Source organism: Artibeus jamaicensis, unplaced genomic scaffold, assembly GCF_021234435.1.
Source record: "Artibeus jamaicensis isolate MK-2021 breed Jamaican fruit bat unplaced genomic scaffold, CSHL_Jam_final contig_2668, whole genome shotgun sequence".
NCBI classification, from domain to species: Eukaryota; Metazoa; Chordata; class Mammalia; order Chiroptera; family Phyllostomidae; genus Artibeus; species Artibeus jamaicensis.
The window spans coordinates 42,266-65,362 of NW_026521583.1; the positions used below are offsets into that span (position 1 = coordinate 42,266).

Here is a 23,097-nt window from a genome sequence, read left to right on the forward strand (position 1 = left end):
ATCTCTTCCTAGGTCCTTCCCCAGGATTCTCAAGAGGGCTCCCTGTTGGAAATGCCAACTGGAGTCTTGACAGGTGGGAAAAGCATCCCAGGCAGGGCATCAGCATCACTGAAGGCCACTCCTTCTCCCTCCCTCCCTACCAGCTTCGGGAAGTGCTGCCATCCCCAAGGAGGTGTTTTGGGGATGTGGTACTGTCTCCAGAGTCAGCCAAATGACTCAGGGACACTGCCTGCATGGAGAAAAAGAGGCCATGGTTACGCAGGTGATGCAATGCTGAGCAGTCTTACTTACTGGAGAATCCCCCAAATATAAACAGCTCCCAGCACCCCTTCCTACACTTGTCAGTGGAACATCCCTGGCATTGCCCCCTTGCCCCCTTGCAAACACAGGTTCCCACACAATCAAACATCCCCACCAGGTGAAAACACATGCTACAACGGTGAACCTTCACAGACACAATCATTACCTCCCAGTACCCACAGGCAAGCCCACCTGCTCCATCTGTCCCTGCTCAGCTTCTGGGGTTATGGCCCTGCTGCTAGGTCAAGCAAATATTGTGTGGCATTTCCTGTTTCATTCTAACTCAGTCTTCATTTTGGGAAGCCACTGTATATCTTCTGGAACAAACTTTGCTGAGTGGGGTGAGGAGGGACCCCACCTGGCTGTGTTGAGCTAGGTGTGCAGACTCTGAGAACAGATGGTGAGTGACTAGAGTCTGCTGACATGCAAATCTGAGGGGACTCTTCCCAGGATGACTCTTTCTGGTCATTGCACCAAATGAGGGGAACCTCTGCCCACCCCAAACAAAAAGTGATGTCCCTCCAATCAGTCTGTCCCATCCATTCCCTGTCATTGTCGTTATACCCTTCTCCCCATATGACCTTGTCTGGCAGGCACCTGCTTTCCCTCACTAAAATGTGAACTCCCCAGGTCAGGCACCTCATTTCTTTGCTTGGTTTCCTATGCCTGACACATAGTAGGTGCTCAGTAAACACATGTTGAAGAAACAAGGGTCTGTCACTGATGAGGGACCAGGAGGATGACTCAGTTTCCCCTTTTGTAAAATGGTGCTGAAAGAGCATACAGTTTTGAGGGAACTGGAAAACTTCTTCCTGGGCCCAGTGAGGAGGCCAGTGGAGGTGGGGATCCTGTCCTCTGGCCTGCTTTACCGGGGTTGACCCCTCTGGGAAGCTTCTGAAGCTGCAACCTGCCCAGGGTGAGCTCCAAGGGCAGTTGGCTGAAGGGGGGCGGAGATGGACCCAGGAGCCTGCTCTGTGGACATGCTCCACACCCAGATACCTCATCCGCACATCCTTCCCCATAGACACAGATAGACACACTGCCCACCAAGTTACGCATACACATACAAATACCTCCATATACCTATCTGCATCACACACAAACACCCTATGCAGAGATGGTGCTGGACACACACACCTGAGCAGACAAGACACACACACACATCTCCCCACACACGTACCCACCCCATTCAAACACAGCAGATGGAAACATGCATAATGACACACCCTCCCTGTAGGGGGGCTCTGCCCACAGGGGCCTCCGCCACCTCTGCCATGGATGAGAATAGGTCTACCAAGACATGATCTGCTTGGGGAGGAAAGATGTCCACTCTCCCAAAGGAGAAGGACCTTCAGCCTGTTCCTTAATGGGCTTTTATTGGGCTCAATTTGCACAGAAATACAGGTAAAGCTGATCAATCATTGTCAGGCAGGAGTGATCAAGGAATAGATAATATTCAAAGAACTATGAGGGCTTATTCTGAGTCAGGGTCAGATAGCCAAAGGGCCATAAAACTTGGGGAAACTAACTCATTTAATGCTTGGACCCATATCATTTAAATTGAGGGCATTATTAGCAAAGCTGGTTTCACAGGATTTTATGCATGCTTTCTTAGGTCTGATTGCCCCCAGAAACTACCCATTCCAGCACAGGGAACACCTGCCTCCGGCATTGTTTTAGGCTTAAGTCAGGTGGGGGATTCCGGCAGCCAAGAGATTAGGAGATTTCTTACAGACAGAATGAGGACTCAGTCTATGTCAAAGCCAAGAGGTGAGGGGTCATCACCCCCATTTTCTATAGCCCCCTAAGTCCTTCCCTGATGGCCCCTTCACAACCATGCCTGTCTTAGGTCGTCCCTTCCTTCTGGAATCTTACCTGTCATTGGTTAACCAGTCATCCACTCAGGACCAAGCAGGGTGAAGCAAAGGGGGCAGAGGCAGTGCTTCTGCTTGGCAGATAAGCTTTGTCTCCTTAGTGGCTTATGGTCCCAAGGTCTTTTACTCAGCCTTAGTCATGGGGGGGTTAAAGCTTCTGAAACCAGGCAGGGCGGTTCACAACACCATCCATCACACAGTTTCCTGGGTTCTCCCCAGGCCCCAAGACCTCCCTAGTCTAGAAACAGTCCTCCCGCTCCTTCCAGGAGGCCTCGGGGGCCCTTTCCAAGAGCTCTGAGGGCAGGGGATGGACAGCAGATGCCAGGAAAGAGGTAACTCTGTCTCCCTCTGCTATCCAGAGTGCCTGCTCTCCAGAGAGATAGCCTCCACTGGACAGTGCCCAGGAGATGAGAACAGCTCCCTTCTCCTCCTCCCTGAGTGAGCAGAGGGGCTTGTGTGGGACACCTATAGCAGCCCACATGCTTCACACACCTCCACTCCCAGCTCACCAGAAACTCAGAGGAAGAGAAAGCAGACAGGATGGTTGACAGAGCTGGAAATTCCACCCAGAGAGATTAGGGGACCTCCCATTATGACCTAGCAGTTCCCCAAACAGGGCTCCAGGCTCCCCATGCACCTGGAACACATGGACCTCGCTGATGAGCAGGGGAAGAGGATGGCTGGACTCTCAGGAAAGCCCAGGACCCTCGGCAACATAGACCCCCTCCCCACACAATTGCCTAATAATTTCTGTTACAGTTCATTCTTCTGGATTCCTTCCTCCTCATCATATTGCCCCTCTGGGAGCTGGGCCCTTCTCAGAAGAGAGGTTGAGCAAGAAGGAAAAAAATGTCCCATTTCACTTTTTCCTCAAGCAGCCCCGGCCTCAGTCTTCCTTATTTCTCAAGAAGAAAGTATAGCCCAGAGAGGGTGAGTAAAGTGCCCAACATCACACAGCAGGAAGAATGAGGGGCTGCTGCCTAACTCCAGGTTCATTCTATTCCCAGGATAGCCTGCCCCCTGTCCTAGTTTTCATGACTCTGTTTACTTATTACTGTCATGTTCATTTCTACTAATTGCTAACTCTTGCAAGCTTTCTATAAGCCAGGTACAGGGCTAAGCTCTTCACATGTATTTCTTTCATTCATTGTTCACTCAACATATCTTTATTGAGCATCTTCTCTGTTCCAAGCACTGTGCTAGGTACTGGGGAGAGGGCTGTGAACAAAATCGATGAGGATCCTGTCCTCAAGGAGCTGACCTTTTGAAGGGCAATGGACAAGTGACCAAGTAAACTAATACATGAGCCAGTTGATTCCACATGGAGGTAACTGTTGTCAAAATTGGACCAGGTGGTATGCTAGTGTGTGGCTGGCTCCTCTTGCCAATGGATCTATGGCAGCCCCCCAGGAGGAATGGCCCGTGAGCTGAGGGTCTGACAATGAAAATGAAAAGGGATATCTCAGGAAAGAGTATTTTGGGTACAGAAACAGAAAGTGCAGGTGCCCAGGGGCAGGATGGAATGAAGAGAATAGGCACATGTGAAGGATCAGCCAGCAACGTAAAACCGGCTCACTGCATTTTCATAACATTCTCAGCAGGAAGGATTATTATTAGATCCATTTTGCAGAGGAGGAAACTGAGGCCTGCCTGGGGTCACACAGCTGGGAGTGACAGAGCCCATGCTCTGACCACATTTTCTCTCCTCTATGCCAGGCCTTATTCAGGGGATGCAAAGATTTAATACAATAAACATCAAAACAGACTTCCAGGAACCCTGAGCCTCCAAGAGAACTAATCCTCACAGAAGCAGCCCTGGAACAGCTCAGCCAGGACTCATGGCTCTCCCAAGGGCCCTGTGTCTGTGTGCAGGGAGACTGGGGTCTCACCTGGCTCCCAGACAGCCCTATGCTGTGGCATGGCATGGCATTGTGCTGGCCTTGAGCCCTCTTTTACGACTCCTAACTCCTTCCAGTGTGGCCTGAAGGAGGAAGGGTGGGATAGGATTCCTCTGCCTCAGGACAGAGTGGGGACACCCCTAAAGGGAGGGTGGCAGGGGCAGCCTTGCTGCATGGGTCCCTGCCCCAGATGGAATCTCTCAGCCCAACAAAGCCCCAAGAGAAGAGACGAGGCTGACTCACACGGGCTGGTGCTGTCCCCTGGTGGCCATGTCTGGTATGGTCAGGGCTCCTGCACATTGCTCATCAGCCCCTTCTTCATTCACCCTCAGAGTGTCCCATTCAGGCCTGGCAGTCAGGTTCCCAACCCTGGATTAGCAGGATCGCCATCCTCAAAATCCCCAAGGAAGGCAGTCTCCCACCCCATCCCAAGATGTGTAACCTCCAGTCTACAGAAGGACCTTGAGTGCTGGGGTGTGGGGGATTTAGCTTCAAACCCCCAGGGGATGGGGTGGGGTGTGAGGAGTGTGGATCATGCAGGTCATTCATTCACACACTGCGCCTATATTTATTGAGCACCTCTTCCTGCCAGTGGTGGAGGATGCAGTAGGCACTAAATCTCAGACACCAATACATGTAGGGTGTGGACCCCATCGGTTTGGTGAGGAGTTGGAGAGGCGTGTCAGCCGAGAAGGGTGCTGGCTGCTGGGGCCAGGCACTTCATCTGTCCAGGAGGACAACGCCTTTGTGGGACTCAGGAAAGAGCTTCCTCAGGACACGTTTTTCCCCTTCAGCTGAAAAACAGTTGTAACAGTGGGCCAATCCACAGCACCTGAGACATAAGTAGAACTTGCTAAGTCGGGCACACCTACCTACACGCTGATTCTTTCCCTTCACAGATGCATCTTCCCTTCCATCAGATTGCATAGCTTAGCCTGTGCTAGAACTTCCAATAAATAGAAGCATAGAAGATGTAGTCTTTCAGGTCAGGTTTCTTTTGCTTAAAATCATCTTTTGAGATATAGTCATCTTGGTGAGTACATCAGTAATTCATTTTTTTGCCCCAACTGGTGTGGCTCAGTGAATTGATCACTGGGCTGGGAACCAAAGGGTCACTGGTTCCATTCCCAATCAAGGCACATGCTTGGATTGCAGGCCAAGTCCCCAGTAAGGGATGCGTTAGAGGCAACTACACACTGATATTTTTCCCTCTCTTTCTCTTTCCCTTCCCCTCTCTCTAAAAATAAACAAATAAAATATTTAAAAAATATATTAAAAAATTCATTCTTTTTACTGCTTCACAGTAATCTTTGATATGAATATACAGTTTATTTTTTTAATTGTATTTATTTTTAGACAGAAGGGAAGGGAAAGAGAGAGGGAAAAACAATGTGTGGTTGCCTCTTGCGTGTCCCCAACCAGGGACCTGGCCCGAAACCCAGGCCTGTGTCCTAGACTGGGAATTGAACCAGTGACCCTTTGGTTCACAGGCTGGCTTTCAATTCACTGAGCCACACCAGCCAGGGCTGAGTACACACAATGTGCTTATACACTCACCTGTCGACAATTATTTGGGTTGTTTCTAAATTTTGGCTATTATGAATTTTCTCCTATGGGTCTGTTTTTCAACATATGTTTTGATTTCTCCTAGTTAAAAATCTCGGGGTAAAATTGGTGGTCAAAGGTGAGTGTGTGTTTGCCTATAAGAAACTGCCAGCTTTCCAAAGCAATTTGCCATTTTACACTCATACCAGAAGTGTATGAAATCATAGTTGCTCCATATGCTTGTCAGCACTTAGGATGGTCCATTTTTTAATCTAAACCAGTGGTACATATGGGGTTTTGTTTTTGTATATTGGTTATTCCTATCTTTAACATTTTTTAAATATATTTTATCAATTATGCTGTTACAGTTGTCCCATTTTTTCTCACCTTTATCTCTCTGCCCTGCACTGCCCCTCCCACCAACATCCCCCCAACCAATTGTTCATGTCATGGGTGGTACATATAAGTTATTTGGCTTCTCCATTTCCTATACTATTCTTAACCTCCCCTGTCTATTTTGTACCTACCAATTGTGCTTATTCATTGTACCTTTTCTCCCATTTGCACCCTCCCAACCCCACTGATAACCATCCATGTGATCTCTGTTAGAGTGTATTGGGACTTGGGCCTAACCCACTGACTATACTGGAACAAAGAAGGTATATGTCACCACCTAAATACCTGACCATGAGATTCCCCATCTCAGAAGCAACTGAGGCATACCCACAGCATCCTGCAGAAAAACGGTTGAATCTTCACTGCCTTCTCCCCTCTTCCTCAAGTTTTCTATAGAATCAGCCCTCCCTGGTCTGATACCCAGGATACCTGGAGCAGATCAGCAGAGTGACTCACCCTCCCCTGGGGGTCTGCTATACACCTTAAAAGCCCTTCTATACTTTCTCTTGTGGCTGCCCTCCCTGGCTCCAGGTCATTTGTTAGCCACCTTGGCTACCTAACAATCTCCATTTTTGTGATTCTGTTCCTGTTCTAGTTGTTTGCTTAGTTTGCTTTTGCTTTTGTTTTGGGGTTTTTTTTTTTAGGTTCAGTTGTTGATAGTTGTGAGTTTATTGTCATTTTACTGTTCATAGTTTTTATCTTCATTTTTGTTAGATAAGTCCCTTTAACTTTTTTTATAATAAGGGCTTGGTGATGATGAACTCCTTTAACTTGACCTTGTCTGGGAAGCACTTTATCTGCCCTTCCATTTTAAATGAAAGCTTTGCTGGATAGAGTAATCTTGGATGTAGATCCTTACCCTTTCAGTGATTTCAAATACTTTTTTTCCAGCCCCTTCTTGCCTGCAAGGTTTCTTTTGAGAAATCGGCCGAAGGTCTAATGGGAACTCCTTTGTGGGTAATTCTCTCCTTTTATCTTTCTGGTTTTAAGATTCTCTCCTTATCTCTGTCTTGGGTAATGTACTTATGATGTGCCTTGGTGTGTGCTTCCTTGGGTCCAACTTCTTTGGGACTCTCTGAGCTTCCTGGACTTCATGGAAGTGTATTTCCTCTGACAGAATGGAGAAGTTTTCCTTCATTATTTGGATAAGTAAGTTTTCAATTTCTTGCTCTTCCTTCTCTCCTTCTGGCACCCCTAGAATTCAGATGTTGGAACATTTAAAGTTGTCCCAGAGGTTTCTAAGCCTCTCCTTATTGTTTTGAATTCTTGTTTCCTCATTTTGTTCTGGTTGAATGTTTATTTCATCCTACTGCTCCAAATTGTTGATTTGAGTCCCAGTTTCCTTCCCTGTACTGCTGGTTCCCTGTATATTTTTATTTCACTTTGCATAGTCTTCACCTTTTCCTCTATTTTGCAACCATACTGAACCATTTCTGTGAGCACCCTGATTATCAGTGTTTTGAACTCTGCATATGATAAGTTGGCTACTTCTCCATCACTTACTGTTATTTTTGTATCTTTGATCTGTTCTTTCATTTGGGCCATATATTTTTTTTGTCTCCTCACACCTGTTACAAAGAAAGGGGCAGCGCCTTAGGTATTCACTAGGTAGAGGCAACCTACATAGCTGTGTTGCGGTACTGTATGTGGGAAAGAGGTCAAAGAGGGAACAATGTCACTTGCTGGTTTCTCAGCCGGCTTTCAGTCACTTCCCCCACTGCCCACAAGCAAATTGTACCCCTCTGGTGCTGATTCCTGGGTGAGTAAGTTTGTGTATGTTCTAGGACCCTGTGGGTCTCTCCAACAAACTCTCCCATGAGGCTGGGAGTTTATCCCACTGCTGCAACCCCTACAGGTTTTTAGAACCAGAGGTTTTGAGGCCATATTTTCTTGCACTGGAGTCCTGGGTTGTGTGGTCTGTCTCGCTCCCCAATTGTTCCTCCCAGTGTATCCAGTCCTCTAGCCACTGCCTCCCTATATGTCTTCCCTGGCTGCCCACCTCAACCCCTCCTACCAGTCTGAATGAATGTTTCTTCGTTAACTCCTTGGTTTCCGTGCAGTTTGATTTTCTGGCAGTTCCAGTTATCCTTTGTTTTTTAATTTGTTGTTTTCCTTTTGGTTGTGTGAGGAGGCACAGTTTTTCTACTTATACCTCCATCTTGGCCAGAAGTCTCCTATGTTTTCTTTTGTGAAGTGTCTATTTTGGTTTTTTTACCCATTTTAATATTGCATTTTTTAAAGATTTTATTTATTTATGTTATAGAGAAGGGAAAGAAAGGAGGAAGAGAGGGATAGTAACATCAAAGTGTGGTTACCTTTCATAAGCCCTCTACTGGGGAACCTGGCCTGAAACCCAGGCATATGCCCTGACTGGGAATCAAACTGGTGATCCTTTGGTTCAAAGGCCAGCACTTAATCAACTGAGCCACATCAGCCAGGGCTAATATTGCATTTTTTAAATAACTATTATTGAGTGGAAGGAGCTCTTTTATATCTGGATACATGTGGTGCTTTGTCACACATATGAACTGCGGATGATTTTTTCCAGCCATGGGTTGCCTTTTGTTTTCTCTCTGTGCCTTTAAAGAGCTGGCCCTCTCAGGTCTGATAAAGTCATTTTTCAAGTTTTTCTTTTATGGCATGTACTTTGTTTCTCTTGTAAGAAATCTTGACATATATATTCACATTTGTTTGGTTTTGCCTGCTTTCCATATTTCAGCATTGTTGTTTTTACTTCCTTAGTAATTAGAAATAAATAATGATACAGTTCTGAAGTCAAAGCAATAAAGTAAAGTATATTCAGAGAGAGCCTGCTTTCACCCATGTCCCTCAATGTCAACCACTTTATTTCTTCATGGAAATTATATAGCTTCATACAGAAAATGGTGAAATACACACTTGTTTTTCTTTTTTTTTAAGATTGTATTTATTTATCTTTAGAGGGAAGGGGAAGGAGAGAGGGAGAGAAATATCAATGTATGGTTGCCTCTCATGTGTCCCCTGCTGGGAACTGGAACTGGCCTGCAACCCAGGCATGTGCCCTGACTGGGAATCGAACCCCAATACTCTAGTTCGCAGGCCCGCACTCAATCCACTGAGCTACACCAGCCAGGGCTACGCATTTTTCTTAACAATATGTCAATATCTCCTTCAGAGACTACATTATAGCAATGTATGGAGATTTTCCTCTTTTATCTTCTCTCTTCTTCTTTTTCCTTCTTCCTCTCCCTAACCTCCACCTCTTTCTCCCTTCCTCACTCCCCTCCTTCCCTCTATTTTTCGTAGCTGAAGAATAGATAAGTGGATGGACATTTGTGTTATGTCTAGTTTTTGCTGCTGCAGTGAATAGCCTTGTGACTACATCATTTGATATTTTTGCTAGACTATCTTGGGCATGGGTTCCTAGAAAGAGTAATGCTGGGTCCACAAGTCCCACATCTGTAACTGTGCTAGATATCACCAAATCCCATTCCCCCCACCCCAGACTCGCCATAACTTCTGGTTGCTGCCAGACTGAAGGACAAGCAGGTTATCTTGGATGTTAGCCCAAATTTTGCAGCATCCTGAGAAGCCATATAGTATACTGGCCAGGCGCATGCCCTTGTAGGCACAGATCCTGGCCATGACCCCCGCTATGGCACTGAGCCGGCCTGCACCCACAGGCTGCCCTCTACATCGGGAGCATCCACTCTGGGCTATTCAGGTGGCTCATCACTTCACGGGGACAATGGTGGCTTCATTTGCTGCACCAGTCTGAACCCCCTACCTGGGTTATATCATTTGATCTCATAACAGCCCTCTAAGGTAGCTATTAGTACCCCATTTTACAGATGAGTAAGCCAGGCAATGGGGGGTTAGAGAAAGTAAGGATCTTGCCCAAACTCAAACAGCTGCATAAGCAGGAGAGGCAGTCGAACTTGTGATACACATACACCACATGAATGTGTGTATATACCTGTAGTTCGTGTGTTCATATGTGTGTATATACATGTGTTTATGTACATCTGTATTTGCAATATCCACACACATGGACACATGTGTATACACATGATGTGTGCTTATACAGCCTGTCCAGAAAGTATCCAGCCATGTACTAAGAAGAAGAGACATTTATTGAAGAAGATACAAGATATAGGAAACATTGTACATAGGACAATGACGCCTCGGTCCCCTTCAAAGTAGGCATCTTGGTACCTCACATGGTTCTCCCAAAGTCTCTTCCACCATTCAAAACACTCTGCAAAATCCTTTGTTGGAATCACCATAAGCTGCCCTGTGATGTTTTCCTGAGCCTCATCAACAGTCTGAAATATCTTCCCTTTCAAAGGTGATTGCAGTTTTGGGATAAACCAGAAGTCACGAGATGCCAAAACTGGGCTTTAGGAGAGCTGAGTCACCTGGGTGATTTGATGTTTCTCCAAAACACTCTGTAGGAGTCATGATGCATGAGCAGATACATTGTCATGATGAAGTTGCCAATCACCAGTTGCCCATAGCTGCCATTTTTGTCTTTTTGCATTGCTCAACCGACAAAGAACATTGAGGTAGTACCCCCTATTAACTGTTCAGCCTGGACAAGTGTACTCATGATGCACAACACCTTCCCAGTAAAAAAACACAACTAACATGGGCTTGATCTTGCTGTGATTTTACCACACCTTATTTGCAGGTGGAGAACCAGGAGGCTTATATTGGAATGACTTGGCCTTCATTTCTGGATATGCCCCTAGACCTATATGATTCATCTCAGGTTCATTGGTAATGAAATCTGGTTCATTGGTACTGGTTTGAATCAAGTCATTAGTAATTGCAGCACAATGTTCCTTCTGGTCTGGTGGCAGAAGCCATGGAACAAATTTTGCAACAAAGTGTTTCATGACAAGATCCTACATCAAAATCTTGGAAGTAGTTTTTGGAATCCCCAGATCAGCTTCTAGTTCTCGCACTGTCAGTCACCAATCTTTGTTGATTGCAGCCTGTACACATTCAACATTCTCAGGTGTTCTGCTTGTTGCAGGCCTGCCAGAATGTAGATCACTTTGAGCAGATTCTTGACCATCTTTAAAGCATTTATGCCACACTTTCATGCACACTGCACTCATGGCATCATCCCTGAAAGCCCTGTGATCCATCTGAATACTTTCTGCGGGGGAATGTTCAAGCTCAATGCAAAATTTGATGCAGATCTGCTACTCTCCTCAGTTAGTCATTTTGATGTGACAGCCACACAGTACAGATGCTCACTCAGTACCATCCCCACTGACTAGTACAGTGAAGTCATCATTGTTCACGCATGCGCATTCCAGTCTACTGACTTGGCTGCCAGGTTACTTGATGTTGTGCATACCATACTTCTTTTATTAATGAAGGCTTGACTTTGCTCAGACAAGCCTCATACATATGTGTGTGTGTGTGTGTGTGTGTGTTTGTGTGTATAAACGACCCACCTACAAATAAGAGGACATGAACATCATCACAGCTAGATCTTTGCATGGAGCAGGACAAAATTCCTCAAAGCAGAATCACTAGCCCTAATCAGATTCTTACCTTTAAGGCTCCAGATAGGTTCTGCCACCCTGCCCTGTGAAGCTCGGTGCCAGCTTCCTCACTGTGCACAGAATGGCAGTGCACCACTGTGGACAGTGGTGAAGGGCCATCCTCAGAGGTTCCCTAGGCTGGGCCCCTGGAAGGCTCCGCCCCCTCCTGCAGAGGATGGGGATGACACTCCTCCTCTGGCCATTGTGAGGACACACAATCACGAAGGCTGCTCCACCTGAACCAGGCCCAGAGAGAGGTGCTGGAGGAGGCCTGTATTCCTGTCAGTGGGCAGCCAAGCCACAATGAAGACTGCTGGAGACAAGCACTCAGACACTCAGAATCTGGAATCCGATGATGCTTCGACGCCATTGCTGGAACAAAGGACCCCCAGTGTGCCAAGATGGAATCCTCCCCAGGGTGAGGGAGCCCCTTGGGTTTCGGGGCTGGGAGAGGCCAGCGACAGGCTGAAGGAGGGGCCCTCGGGAAGCAGGAGAGAAGACTGTGTGTCCCTTTGCTGAGCTGGGGGCTGGTTCTAGTCCTCACCTCCCCTAAGTCCTGCTGTCCCCACAAACCTGGGACCATGTGACCCAATGGGGACAGGGTGAAGACCACATGCCCTCTCTTAAAGTGTCACAGGAAAATCGTGGAACAAAGCTAATGACCACCCTATGTCTGGTATGACCTGCCCTCCTCTGCCCCAGAGACACCTGGACTAATGGGTGGGGTGGGATGGGCTTCTGGCTACATTGATCTCAGCCTGAGTGAGCCACCAAGCCCCTTCAAGTCTGTTTTCTCATCTGAAAATAAGCAAGAGGGTGAATTGATATGACTGTCATAGGTCTGGGCAGTTGCTAACTCAGTGAGACATCACAACTTTCTAGCCGACAGCCCTGGGCTACATACTTAACTTCTGAATTTGTTTTGTCATCTGTAGAATGGGTACAAAAACCAGGCCCTAGTGGGGCTGCTGGGGGAACAGGGTGGGTAAGAAACCTTTTCCTGTCCCAAAGGGTCTAGACCATGTGGTGAAAAGCAGGGGCAGGGGTTCCTGTTTCCTGGTTGCTCCTTCTCTGAGGAAAGGCATTGGGTGGGGAGAACCCAGGGGCCCCCTCAAGTCATGAAGCTCCTTTCCTGGGAGGGTCAGGTTCCCATGCAAAGTGCCCATGTGGTTCCCAATGAAACACACAAGGATCTCCAGCCATCGCCCACAATGTCGTTCAAATTGTGGGGCTCCCATCCTCCCCTCTCTCAGACCACACTCTGGGGATCCAGGATCCCAGAATCCCTTGTTCAAACAGTCTTCCACCTGCGGGCAACTTGAGTCATTCTTCTAGGCCTCAGCTTTCTCTCCTGTAAAATGGGTTTCTCCCTCACGCTGACCAAATTATCGCTCAGTGCCTGGCACATAGAGGGCTGTCATATCTGAGAGTGTGTTTCCTTTCTCTCTCCCAAAGAGCCGTCACCACCACCGCCACCTCCTCCTTCACCGCCTCCTCCTGTTCCTCCTCCACCACCTCCTCCTCAACCTCCAAGAATTCAACCACCTCCTCCAATGTACTACCAAGGCCCCCAAGTTGTTCGCACAGGTGAGCAATCCTGCCTGCCTTCCCTCCTTGCCCTGACCACCACTCACCAAGACTCTGCCCAAACAGCATCTCCTCTGGGAAGCCCTCCTTCCCTGCCCCACAGCCACCAGTGGCCATTCGCCCATGGCCACGAGCACTTCTCTCCAATGTGAAATCACTGGTGCGGGGGGCTGGTACACAGTAGATGCTAAGGAGTAAAATCCTCTTCCCTATCCTGCAAAGACCCAAACTCCAACCACAGGTGAGGGGGATGCAGGCCCCCAGAGTGGGGCCTGGGCTTTTGGAGTGTTAAGCAAGGAACTCAGGAACTGGCCAGGGAACTTGGGAACCCTCTGAGGGCTGCTGGGCTGGGCTGTAAATTTCCCTTGAGCAGAGTGAAGATGGCATCTTTGCTGTTGCAAAGGCCATTAGCACGTGTGGGTCACCCCCTTCTAGCCATAGATACTTCTTCCCTGAGCTCTGTGCCAAACCAAGGAGTCTACACCCCCACCTACCTGGCTCCAGCTCTCCAACCCAGCACCCCCTCACCCTGGACCCCAGAAGAAGCCAAAGTCTGTCCTGGTCATAAGCCCTCCTCAGGACTCTGAACAGTCCACCCAGGCGAGGCCCTGAGCCCTCAGTCCAGAACACCAGAGCTCCCTGGAACTGGCTTTTCCTGACAATAAATTCGGCCAGTAAATTCAAAGCCCATCCTTCCCTGCACACCCAAGATTGTAGACACGCCTGCAATGTTTAAAGGAGCTAAGCGCACTTTTTACAAATTCAAGAGGAAGAGATGAGAAGAATAGCACCAAGAAGGCTTTTGGGGTTTTGTTGGAGGTAGAGTAATTTGTCATTGTTTTTTGTGGGGTTTTTTGGCAATTAATATTTCTTTATTTGACAAAGCTTACCATGTATTTTAAGCATATTAAATAGGTCTAATTATTTATAAAACTTCTCTTTTAGAAAAGAGGGAGGACAAATAGTTGAGGTATCCCAGGGTCCCACTGGAATAACCTAAAGTCACTTCTTAATTAAAAAGTCTCTTAAAATTTGAATTTTGGAGGGCTGCCAAACATACTTAACCAAAGTTTAATAACAAACTTTTTGGAAAACAACATTTTTTTATACTAATAACTTTAAAAGACAGTAAACTTAAAACTGGTTTTCACATCAAATAATTTCTCCAGACGGCAGGATCCTGTGCAATTTAAGTGTTCACTTTCTTTAGGTCAATAAAATATTTCACCCTAATTATGCCACTGAAAGGCAGAAAACACACCACAAATAATACACATACAGATCACACATATAAGGACTATATATGTAAAGCATGTCTCACTTGCTTGTCTTTTTGCCTCTTCCTTCTAGACAATCCTTCAACTTACTAGACTATCTGCAAATTTTCCTAGTCCCTTTTTGTTTGCCATTTTTATGCATTCAGGAATTAGAACAATTTACTTTTAATTCTATTTTCTTCGAAACATATTGCCATAATTTACACATTTTATTACCAAAGCCATATATTTTTTTCAACTTAAATATAAGTGATTAGCATTCTGTAGATTGACCAGTTCATGAAGGCTTCATAAATCTTGCCTCGTTCACTAGACTTTAGCCAAACAATTCTAATCAGTCTAAAGTAAAATCTAAGTTGCTCCTTTCCAAAAACAGAAACAAAGACAAAATCTAAAGCAAAGGCAAAATTTCAAGAAAGAATCTTATTTCCTTATTTTTTTCCCCCACTTAACCTTGCCCTCTTAACTGCCATCCTTTTGCTTCAGCTGCTGCTTCCTTTTTCACCATGCAGGTCCTCTGCAAAGGCCCAGGGGAGAGTTGGGGGCATCCCTCTAACACTGGTGCACCACCCTGGGAGTACCCATACCATTTCCTTATTTTTGTTTTTAATGCAACTGTTTTACCAAGAGTGTCAGAGCTTTGAACTGCCAGGTTAGAAACCAGCTCTGGCTCAGTTAAACAAAATCCTAAAGGGGATGTATGGGCAGGATGTCCTGGGGAACACACTGAAGTTTGAGTTCACACCCAGAGCTGCTTCCCAACTCCCTAGACCCCTTAGCCATGGAAGGCAAGGTGTCTTGACTGAGGCATACATACCCCTGGACCCTGAGGGCTGGTGGTTGGTAGGGAAGGGGCTGCAGGGGCTCCATGTGGACAGCCTGAGCTGCTCAGGGGAGTTCGGGGCCCCTACAGAAGGGTGCAGACCATGCCAGGGGCTGCCCAGTGGTGGACACTGAGGAGAGGGAGGAATGGGTGGGAGGTCTGAGCTTTTTCCCTCCCGGCCCCCCAGCTGCATTCAGCGGTGTGCCTAGGATGGCGTCTGTCATGCCGATGCAGTACCCTTGTCCCTACTGTGGGAACTACATCCTCACAGTGACCACCCCAGTCCCAGGGGCCCTCACCTTGCTGCTGTGTACAGGCCTCTTTATGTTTGGGTGAGTGGGGGCCCTGACCATTGGCTGGGGAGGGCCTCCAGGGTGGGGAGGAGGCCGAGCAGAGGGGGCTGGGCAGGACCAAGGATGGGGGTGTGCAGCCTTGACTTGGCCCTGGGGTGAGCCCAGAGCCCCCCGGCCTGGACCCCAGCCCATGGCCCACTGCTCCCGAGGCTGCAGGTGTGTCCTGGGTTGCTGTCTCCTCCCTTTCTGCATGGAGAGCTTCATGGATGTGAAGCATACATGCCCAGTGTGCGGGCACGAACTCTTCCGCTACCGTCGCCTGTGAACCTCCGTGAAATAAATATGTATTAAGAGACATTTACCTGCCCATGTCTGTCCTGCTGGGCTTCCCCCACTGCAAGCCCTTTCCTGGGAGTGTGACAGAACTGATGCAGTGACCACCTGTCCTTCCCCTGCTCTCCTGACCCCATGCAAGGCCAGGTTGGCTCTCAGACCCTTGTCTACAGAGTAGGTGCTCAGCCCCAGGTGAGTGAATTATGCCCAGCCCTTTCTTCTCAGGGCCCATGCTCTTCTGACTCCTTAAAAACCACAATTTACTGATCAGCTCATGCTTTTACAACCCTTTGTCTCTCTGCAACTCCAGCCAGGGGGGCCTGAACTTCCCATCATCTCTTGCTACATCCCTACCTGCCACTCACTCTGGGACCCACACCAGGCCCACACCTGACCCCCTGCCCTGCCCTGCCCGCTTGGACCAGTGACTTCCTGTTGCTAAACCCAACATCCACCAGACACTTTCCCCCTTGCCTACCTGCCTGGCCTCTCTGCAGCCCGTGACCCTCACTCTGCTGTCTAGCTGTACAGCAGCAGTTCCCAGCCACCAGCTGTGTGTCCCGCCAGGACGCCCTGTCCTGCTGATGCCCCACATGGTTCTGTCTTAGGTCTCTTCTCACATTACCCCTGAGGCTTCCATCCTTACCTGCATCTCACAGTCCTCCCCCTGGGTGCCTAGGGGTCCAGCAAACCCAACAGATCTCAAGGTGACTCGCTCTTCCCACCTCCTCATGTGGCCCTGGTGGCTGGGAATGGCATGGCCACCACCCTGCAACCCCTCCATTCCAGACTCCTACAGTCCCTCAGCACCACCCTTCAGTCCCGTCCTGTTTTCTGAAGAATAACTTCCCTCCCTGACACCCCATACTGGCCTTCCTTGAAGGAGACAAGAGCCCCTGACAGGCCTCTCTGTCCCAAGTCTTGCCTGCTTTCCGTGGTTGTCACCAGCAACCACAGAGTACACCCAATTAACATGGGCAAGAATTAGGAACTTCAGCTGTGATTATGCCAGACACCTGCCTAGAACTCGCCAACCTCACAACTGAGTCCAGACTTTTCACATGGGTCACCTGAAGTCACTGTGAGCTGGCTGGGTCCATCCCCCACCCCCAGCATCCAGACCCCTCCCTTTGCCACCTCGAGTACCCCCCAGCCTTCTCTCACCTAGTCCTAGCCTGGCCCAGCAATGTCATCACTCACTCCTGGGTTTCTGAGACTTCCCAGGGCCTGGTGCCCCAGGAGATGAGTGGATTTATGGGAGCACAGAGTGGGGAGTAAATCTTCCAAATCTCTACCTCCAACCCCCAAGAAGAGATTCAATCCTTAAAATTCCTTCACAGCTACACAAGGACTTGGCAAAAGCTTAGAAGTTTAAAAGGTCCCAAGTTGGCTTAGGAACAAGATCCCTTGTGGGTAAATGCAGTCTGCTTGGGTATGAGGTCAGGGGGCGGTATGGGCTAAAGGATACCCAGGACTCAACTATGGTTCAGCTATGGCACTTTTTCTTTCACAAAATATTAAAAATTATGATCTCACCCCCCCCCCTTTTTTTTTCTTTTTGCCCTGGCTGGTGTGGCTCCTTGGATTGAGCACTGCCCTGCAAACCAAAGGGTTGCCTGTTTGATTTACCAGTCAACGCACATGCCTGGGTTGTAGGCCAGGTCCCCAGTGGGGGGTGCGTGAGAGACAACCACACATTGATGTTTCTCTCCTTTCCCCTCACCCATAAAAAATATTCTCACCCATCTTTTCAATTAAATAGAGAAGGGAGAAGGGAAGAGAGAGAATTAAGGGTCAGAAGAGTAACAGGAGGGGCTTGTGACAGTCACTTCATTCATTCGAGTGTGTCGAGTGGTTGGCTGCAATGCTCACCGCTGCCCCCAGAGAGCAGTGCTCCCCATTCTGCATATACGCACGCCAGATTCCAGAGGTGACTTGTCCAGGTCCAGCAACCAGACCAGTGGCAGCTGGAAACTCAGCCTGTCTACCCAAAATGAATGCAGCAGCGAGAAAAGCTATAGTGGCAGGAAAATGTGTGTGTCTGTTGTGTGTACAGCTGAAGTCCTGCAGGCATTGAAGCACCATAGTGGCCTTTTCTCAAGCCATCTTCGGCGAACAGAGAGGTTCCTGGAAGTTGAACCAGGTGGGGGGAGAGCTACTATGACCACACCTGCTGTGAAGGTGCTATCAGAGCTGGCAAGTCCTGTGTGGCACAGCTAAGGGAGTGATGACAGATGTCTCCATGTCTGAATGTCAGCCCCACAGAGATGCCCGGGCAGCTGCACTTTGCCATCTCCTGCACCCCCAGGTGTAGAACCAATTTCCAAGTAGATACTATCTGTGGGACTGCATCCTGATTTTCACATCCAGACAGAGACCCCTTGTAACAAGATGATAGGGCTATACAGAAGGTGAAATGTCTGACAAGCTGGGCACCCAGTTCTACTGGTAATAAATCACGACCGAGTGCTGCCAAGTGAACCAGGGAGAGAGGAAGGCCTCAGGTCAACCAGACAGGTGGCCACATTCTCTTTCAAAAGTGAGACCACACCGTCCCAGAGAGTGAGGGTTAATACTGAAAGAGAAAGTCACAGAAGCCAGGACAGGCCCAAAGGCCACCACTACCCAGAGGAATAAGTCTTGATTTGGGACTCAGCCAACTGTTGTTTGTGAAGGAAGTCCACCCCTCTGCTGAGGTGCCCAGGCTTTGCAGGTGACAATCACAAGGAGGCCTGGCTTTGCGGGAGAGGTCAAGGCCGGCCTAGGTCTGGAACCAGATACATCCAAAGAGCTTGACTCAGGGCCAGTGTTCTGATCCCATGCTCACCAGGAAACTTGCTGGTTTTGATGAGGATCCCCAGACAGTCCAGAGACCCGAACATTTAGTCCCACGACAGCAATTTCCTTCAGCATTCTGCCAGCTGGGATGCTGGTGGTGTCCCGAGCCCTCCATCACTGGCCTGGCTCAACCGCCACTGCACCTTCAACCAGGTTCACCCTTCTGTGAACCAAGGGCCAAGCCTTTCTCATTTAGAATGCTTAGTGTTAAGAAAATGTCATTTGTCAACTTGTAAAAATGAGGAAAGTCGCTGAAAATCCAGGTTTTCAGCTTCTTTGCACTCTGAAGGTCCAGCTGCACAGAAATCCAGTTCGGCAGCCATCAGACTGAACAACGCCTGTCCTCGTGCCCATCAGTCCCCGTCGCAAGTCCCCATCATCCAAGGGCAGCCTTACTGATCGCCTTGCACAACTAGAACTGAATCACCGTTTCCGTTTTTTTTTTGTTTTTTTTTTAAGATTTTATTTTTAGAGAGAGGGAAAGAGGAGAGGAAGAGAAACAATGTTTGGTTGCCTCTCACACACCCCAAACTGAGGACCTGGCCGGCAACCCAGGAACGTGACCGGACTGGGAATCAAACCGGCGACCCCTGGGTTTGCAGGCACACGCTCAGTCCACTGGGCTACACCAGCCTGGACCATTTGTTTCTCAGTCTTTCTCTGTCTGAGGCCTGGTCCCAGTGCAGCCTAAGTTATTCTGTCCCAAGGCCTCAGTGTAGAACCAGCTTAGGCACATGGGGCTGTGGCCTTTCTCCTTGTACACACCTTTTCCTATAGGCTGACCTGGCTTCTGTGTGCCTAAGGTTTTTCTCTGTATCAATTGGGAGATGCCAGGGTGGCCTGTGCAGGACCCAGGGCTCAGAGGGAGATAGTGCCTTGCCTTGGGCTCCTGCAGCCCCCATTTGAAAAGGGGACAGCAGCCCTCCTTCCACAGTGAAGGCCAGCTGAGGCGCCTGCACAGTGGATGGTACAGTAGTGGGACATCAGGGTGGTTGTTTCAAGGTCACCTCTTGCACTTAGCAAGCCCCAAGAGCCCAGCCAGATTGCTGAGCCTCCAAATCCATGTCCTGGTCCCTTTGGGTGGTCTCGATGCCTCACTGAGAACCGAGTTGCGGCATGCTCTGTGGCTAGTTGTTTGAGGACCACTGACTTGTGGCCAGACCCAAGACAGGACATGTCCCTTCCTCCCTATCAGAAGAACACACAGGACGCTATGGCACTGGTCTCCCAGGTCAACACTGCCACCCCTACCCCCACTGCAATGCCAAGTTTCTATAAGGGAATTAGAAAGACTGAGAGCACCCACTCCTGACTGGTGGGAAAGGGGACAGGCGAACAGCACTCTGAGTTAGGCTTCACAGGGCTCAGGGTGGAGGTTTTTCTCTCCAACATTATACTGGGATATCTTCAAAGAAATTATTTTTAGAAAGAGAAGGAAGACAGGGAGAGAAACATCAATGTGTGGTTCTCTCACACGTCCTCTATTGGGGACCTGGCTCATAACCCAGGCATGTACCATAACAAGGAACTGAACCATCAACCCTTTAGTTCACAGACTGGCACTCAATCCACTGAGCCACACCAGCCTGGGCTATATCGTGACATTTTTAAACGTATATCAAATGTGAGGGCGACTTTTCCCACAAGTCCCCCCAGTCCACCATGGATGAGAGTAAACACTACCCAAGACATGATCTGCTTGAGGAGGAGAGGTGGCCAGTTTCTCAGAGGAAAAAAAGGGCAGGAGGTGGCTAGTTTCTCCGGGGGGAAAAAAGGCCTTGAGCCCCTTCCTCCAGGGGCTTTTATTGAGTTGTAATACACAGGAATACAGGGCAGCAAGGATCAAACAGTAGATAACATTTCAAAGAAATTTGAGGGCTTAGTCTGAGTCCGAGTCTGTCAGGAAGGGAGATTTGCGGACACTTTAGGGTTTCCTGCTCCGTCCCTTAACATATGAATGAAAACACTCTTAGGAAAGGAGGTCTCACAGGTTTTTCAGGAATTCTTTGTGATGCCAGACCCCTACCCCCATTGCACTCTGGCCAGGCAAGGAGCTGCACCGCCTCCCCACACAGGTTTTCAGGCTTAAGTGGATTACAGCCAGGAAGCGCTTCTCCCCGAGGACATGGGGACTCCAGATATGTCACGGCCAGGGGCCAAGGGTCCATTGCTTGCTCTTTGTTTCAGCCCCCCGCCCCCTGTCCTTCCATGAACGCCTCCCAAGTGATCCAGTCTGTCTTAGGTTGTCCCTCACTGTGAGGGGTCTTACCCGTCATTGACTTCTGACCATGCTTTGGGGGCAGGGAGAGGAAACTGAGGCAGCATTTGCTACCAGAGACAAGCTTTGTCTCCTGTGCTTCACGTTCCAGAGATCGCTCATTCATCCTTAGCCATGGGGGGTAGAGTTACAATTCCTGAAACCAGGCAGAGCAGTCCACAACAAATTTAGTAGAATCTTGGGGGTCGATCAATACCCCTATGCCCACTCTGGATCCACCCACTGGTATTTCTTGCCTCATGTGTGGGTCAGTGCCCCTTTGGAGGTTTGACAGACGTGTGCCCTTCCTCTGGAACTTGCACAGACACAACTGCGCTCTGCCCATTCTATTCAAGGCCCCAGGACAGGAAGGGCAGGTCAGCACGAGCTCCAACCCCAGTAGGTGGCAACATATAGGGAAGTGGGGAACTGGCCTTTAATTAATTTCATTCCCATCCAAAACAAAAACATCCCTTAAAGACGGAGTATCAAACTCATTTTCATGGGATGCCACATAAGTGCCTCCAAAGGACCGAATGTAATTTATACTCCTTTAACAGTTAAGGGGTAGCTACACTTATACAGCTAAAATTACACTCAGCCCTTTGAAGGCAACTGTGAGGCTGATGTGGCCCCTGGTGAGAATGAGCTTGACACCCCTGCCTTAAGGTTTAATAAAAAAGTCAGAACACCAGAGCCCCAGTACGCTAGGGTTTTATGTAACAAACCACAATGTGAAGAAAATCTGGTTAGTATGGCTTTATCCAATATGGTTAATGGTAGCCACACATGGCAACTTCAAGTTCACAGCCTCCCCCATCAGCGGCATTTTGTGTACTAGATAGCCACGTGTGGCTTATCGCTACTGCGCGGAGAAGAGCAAATGAAAAGTCACCTTGGCAGATAATACTGGAGAGCACCAGGCCACAACAAAATTGCCAGCACTGGCCAGAAACAACAGAGTTGCCACAAAACAGACATGGGACACATGGTTTTAACTAGACAGTTTGTATTTGCAGTGGGGGCAAGGCCGACCTCCACAGTCATTCTGATGCACCTTCTTGCTGGTGGATCACGCTAATCAGATGGCACCAGCCAACCAGGAATGCCCTGAAAGTGCTCCCTTCCACTCTAGTCCAGGGCTCAGCGAACTTTGTGAGTTTAGCCTGTTTTTACCAGTGAAGTACTACCAGCTCAACCTCGCCCACTCAAGTGTGGTCCGCAGCCTCATTTGGCTCCAGCAACAAAGCTGCAGTCCCACCAAGCCCACCACTAGGCCAAAGAGCCAAAAGCGTGCCGCACTCTCAAGTACACAGGTGGTTCCAAACGAGAGGCTTCAGTGAGCTGCATTCCCACACAGCACCCAAGCCACAAACATCTGACTCAAAACAAGGTGCGAACAGGCATGCGTGAGGAAAGCCCCGGTTAAGGCTTTGCTCAGAAGAGATGGTTTCTGGACACGGCTTGCTCTCACTGCAGCTACAGGACTGTGCCCCAGGGGCCTGCCTCAACAGGGGCCTCTGCTGCTGCTGCTTGTCCCTCGAGCTTCATTGTACACCAAAGCCCCACTTCCCAGAGTGGTACATGGAGACGCTGGCATTTAAAACATATTAACATGGTGATGCTCACAAACAATCCTGGAGACATGTGCCTCACTTCTTGCTGGATGTGGTGGTCCCCAGCACAGCTGACTTGAAGCTCTTGGAGAAAGGCCAGCAATTCATTTCTAAAGTGGTCCCCCACGGCACTAGCAGGGACCTTGGGAAGGTGCTCTGGGAAAGGCTGTTAAACAGATGACAATGGCCAAGCCCTGTTCCCTACCTAGTATGCACTCTCAGTTTTAAATAGGTGACCACCGGGTCTGCCAGCACACTGCTTTGAAGTACACCTGGGGTGGGCCCCTCTCCTTCCCACTGCCTGCACCATGGCTGCCAGGGACCCATCATTCCAGGAGTCGCATCACCAACACCAGACATCAGCATCCTAGAGGGAGAGGGTGGAACATTCTTGGGGGTTCAGAGCGAGCGGTTTCAAGGGCAGTGTGTCTCCATCCCTGTCCCCCAAAATCAGTTTTGTGAACTCAGACCCTTAATACCAAAACTGGGAGTGGATGGAAAAGAAAACGCAGCATGTATCATC

At 48.8% G+C, this 23,097-nt stretch overlaps 1 protein-coding gene across 1 annotated transcript; it reads left to right on the forward strand.

Annotated features, from left to right (window-relative positions):
* The first annotated feature begins 11,853 nt into the window (after nt 1–11,853).
* LOC128626989 (lipopolysaccharide-induced tumor necrosis factor-alpha factor homolog) lies at nt 11,854–15,855 on the forward strand. The gene is made up of 4 exons (XM_053662669.1): nt 11,854–11,968; nt 13,006–13,137; nt 15,425–15,569; nt 15,747–15,855. The coding sequence occupies exons 1-4, from the start codon at nt 11,854–11,856 to the stop codon at nt 15,853–15,855; spliced, it is 501 nt and encodes a 166-aa protein (XP_053518644.1).
* The last annotated feature ends 7,242 nt before the right edge of the window (nt 15,856–23,097 follow it).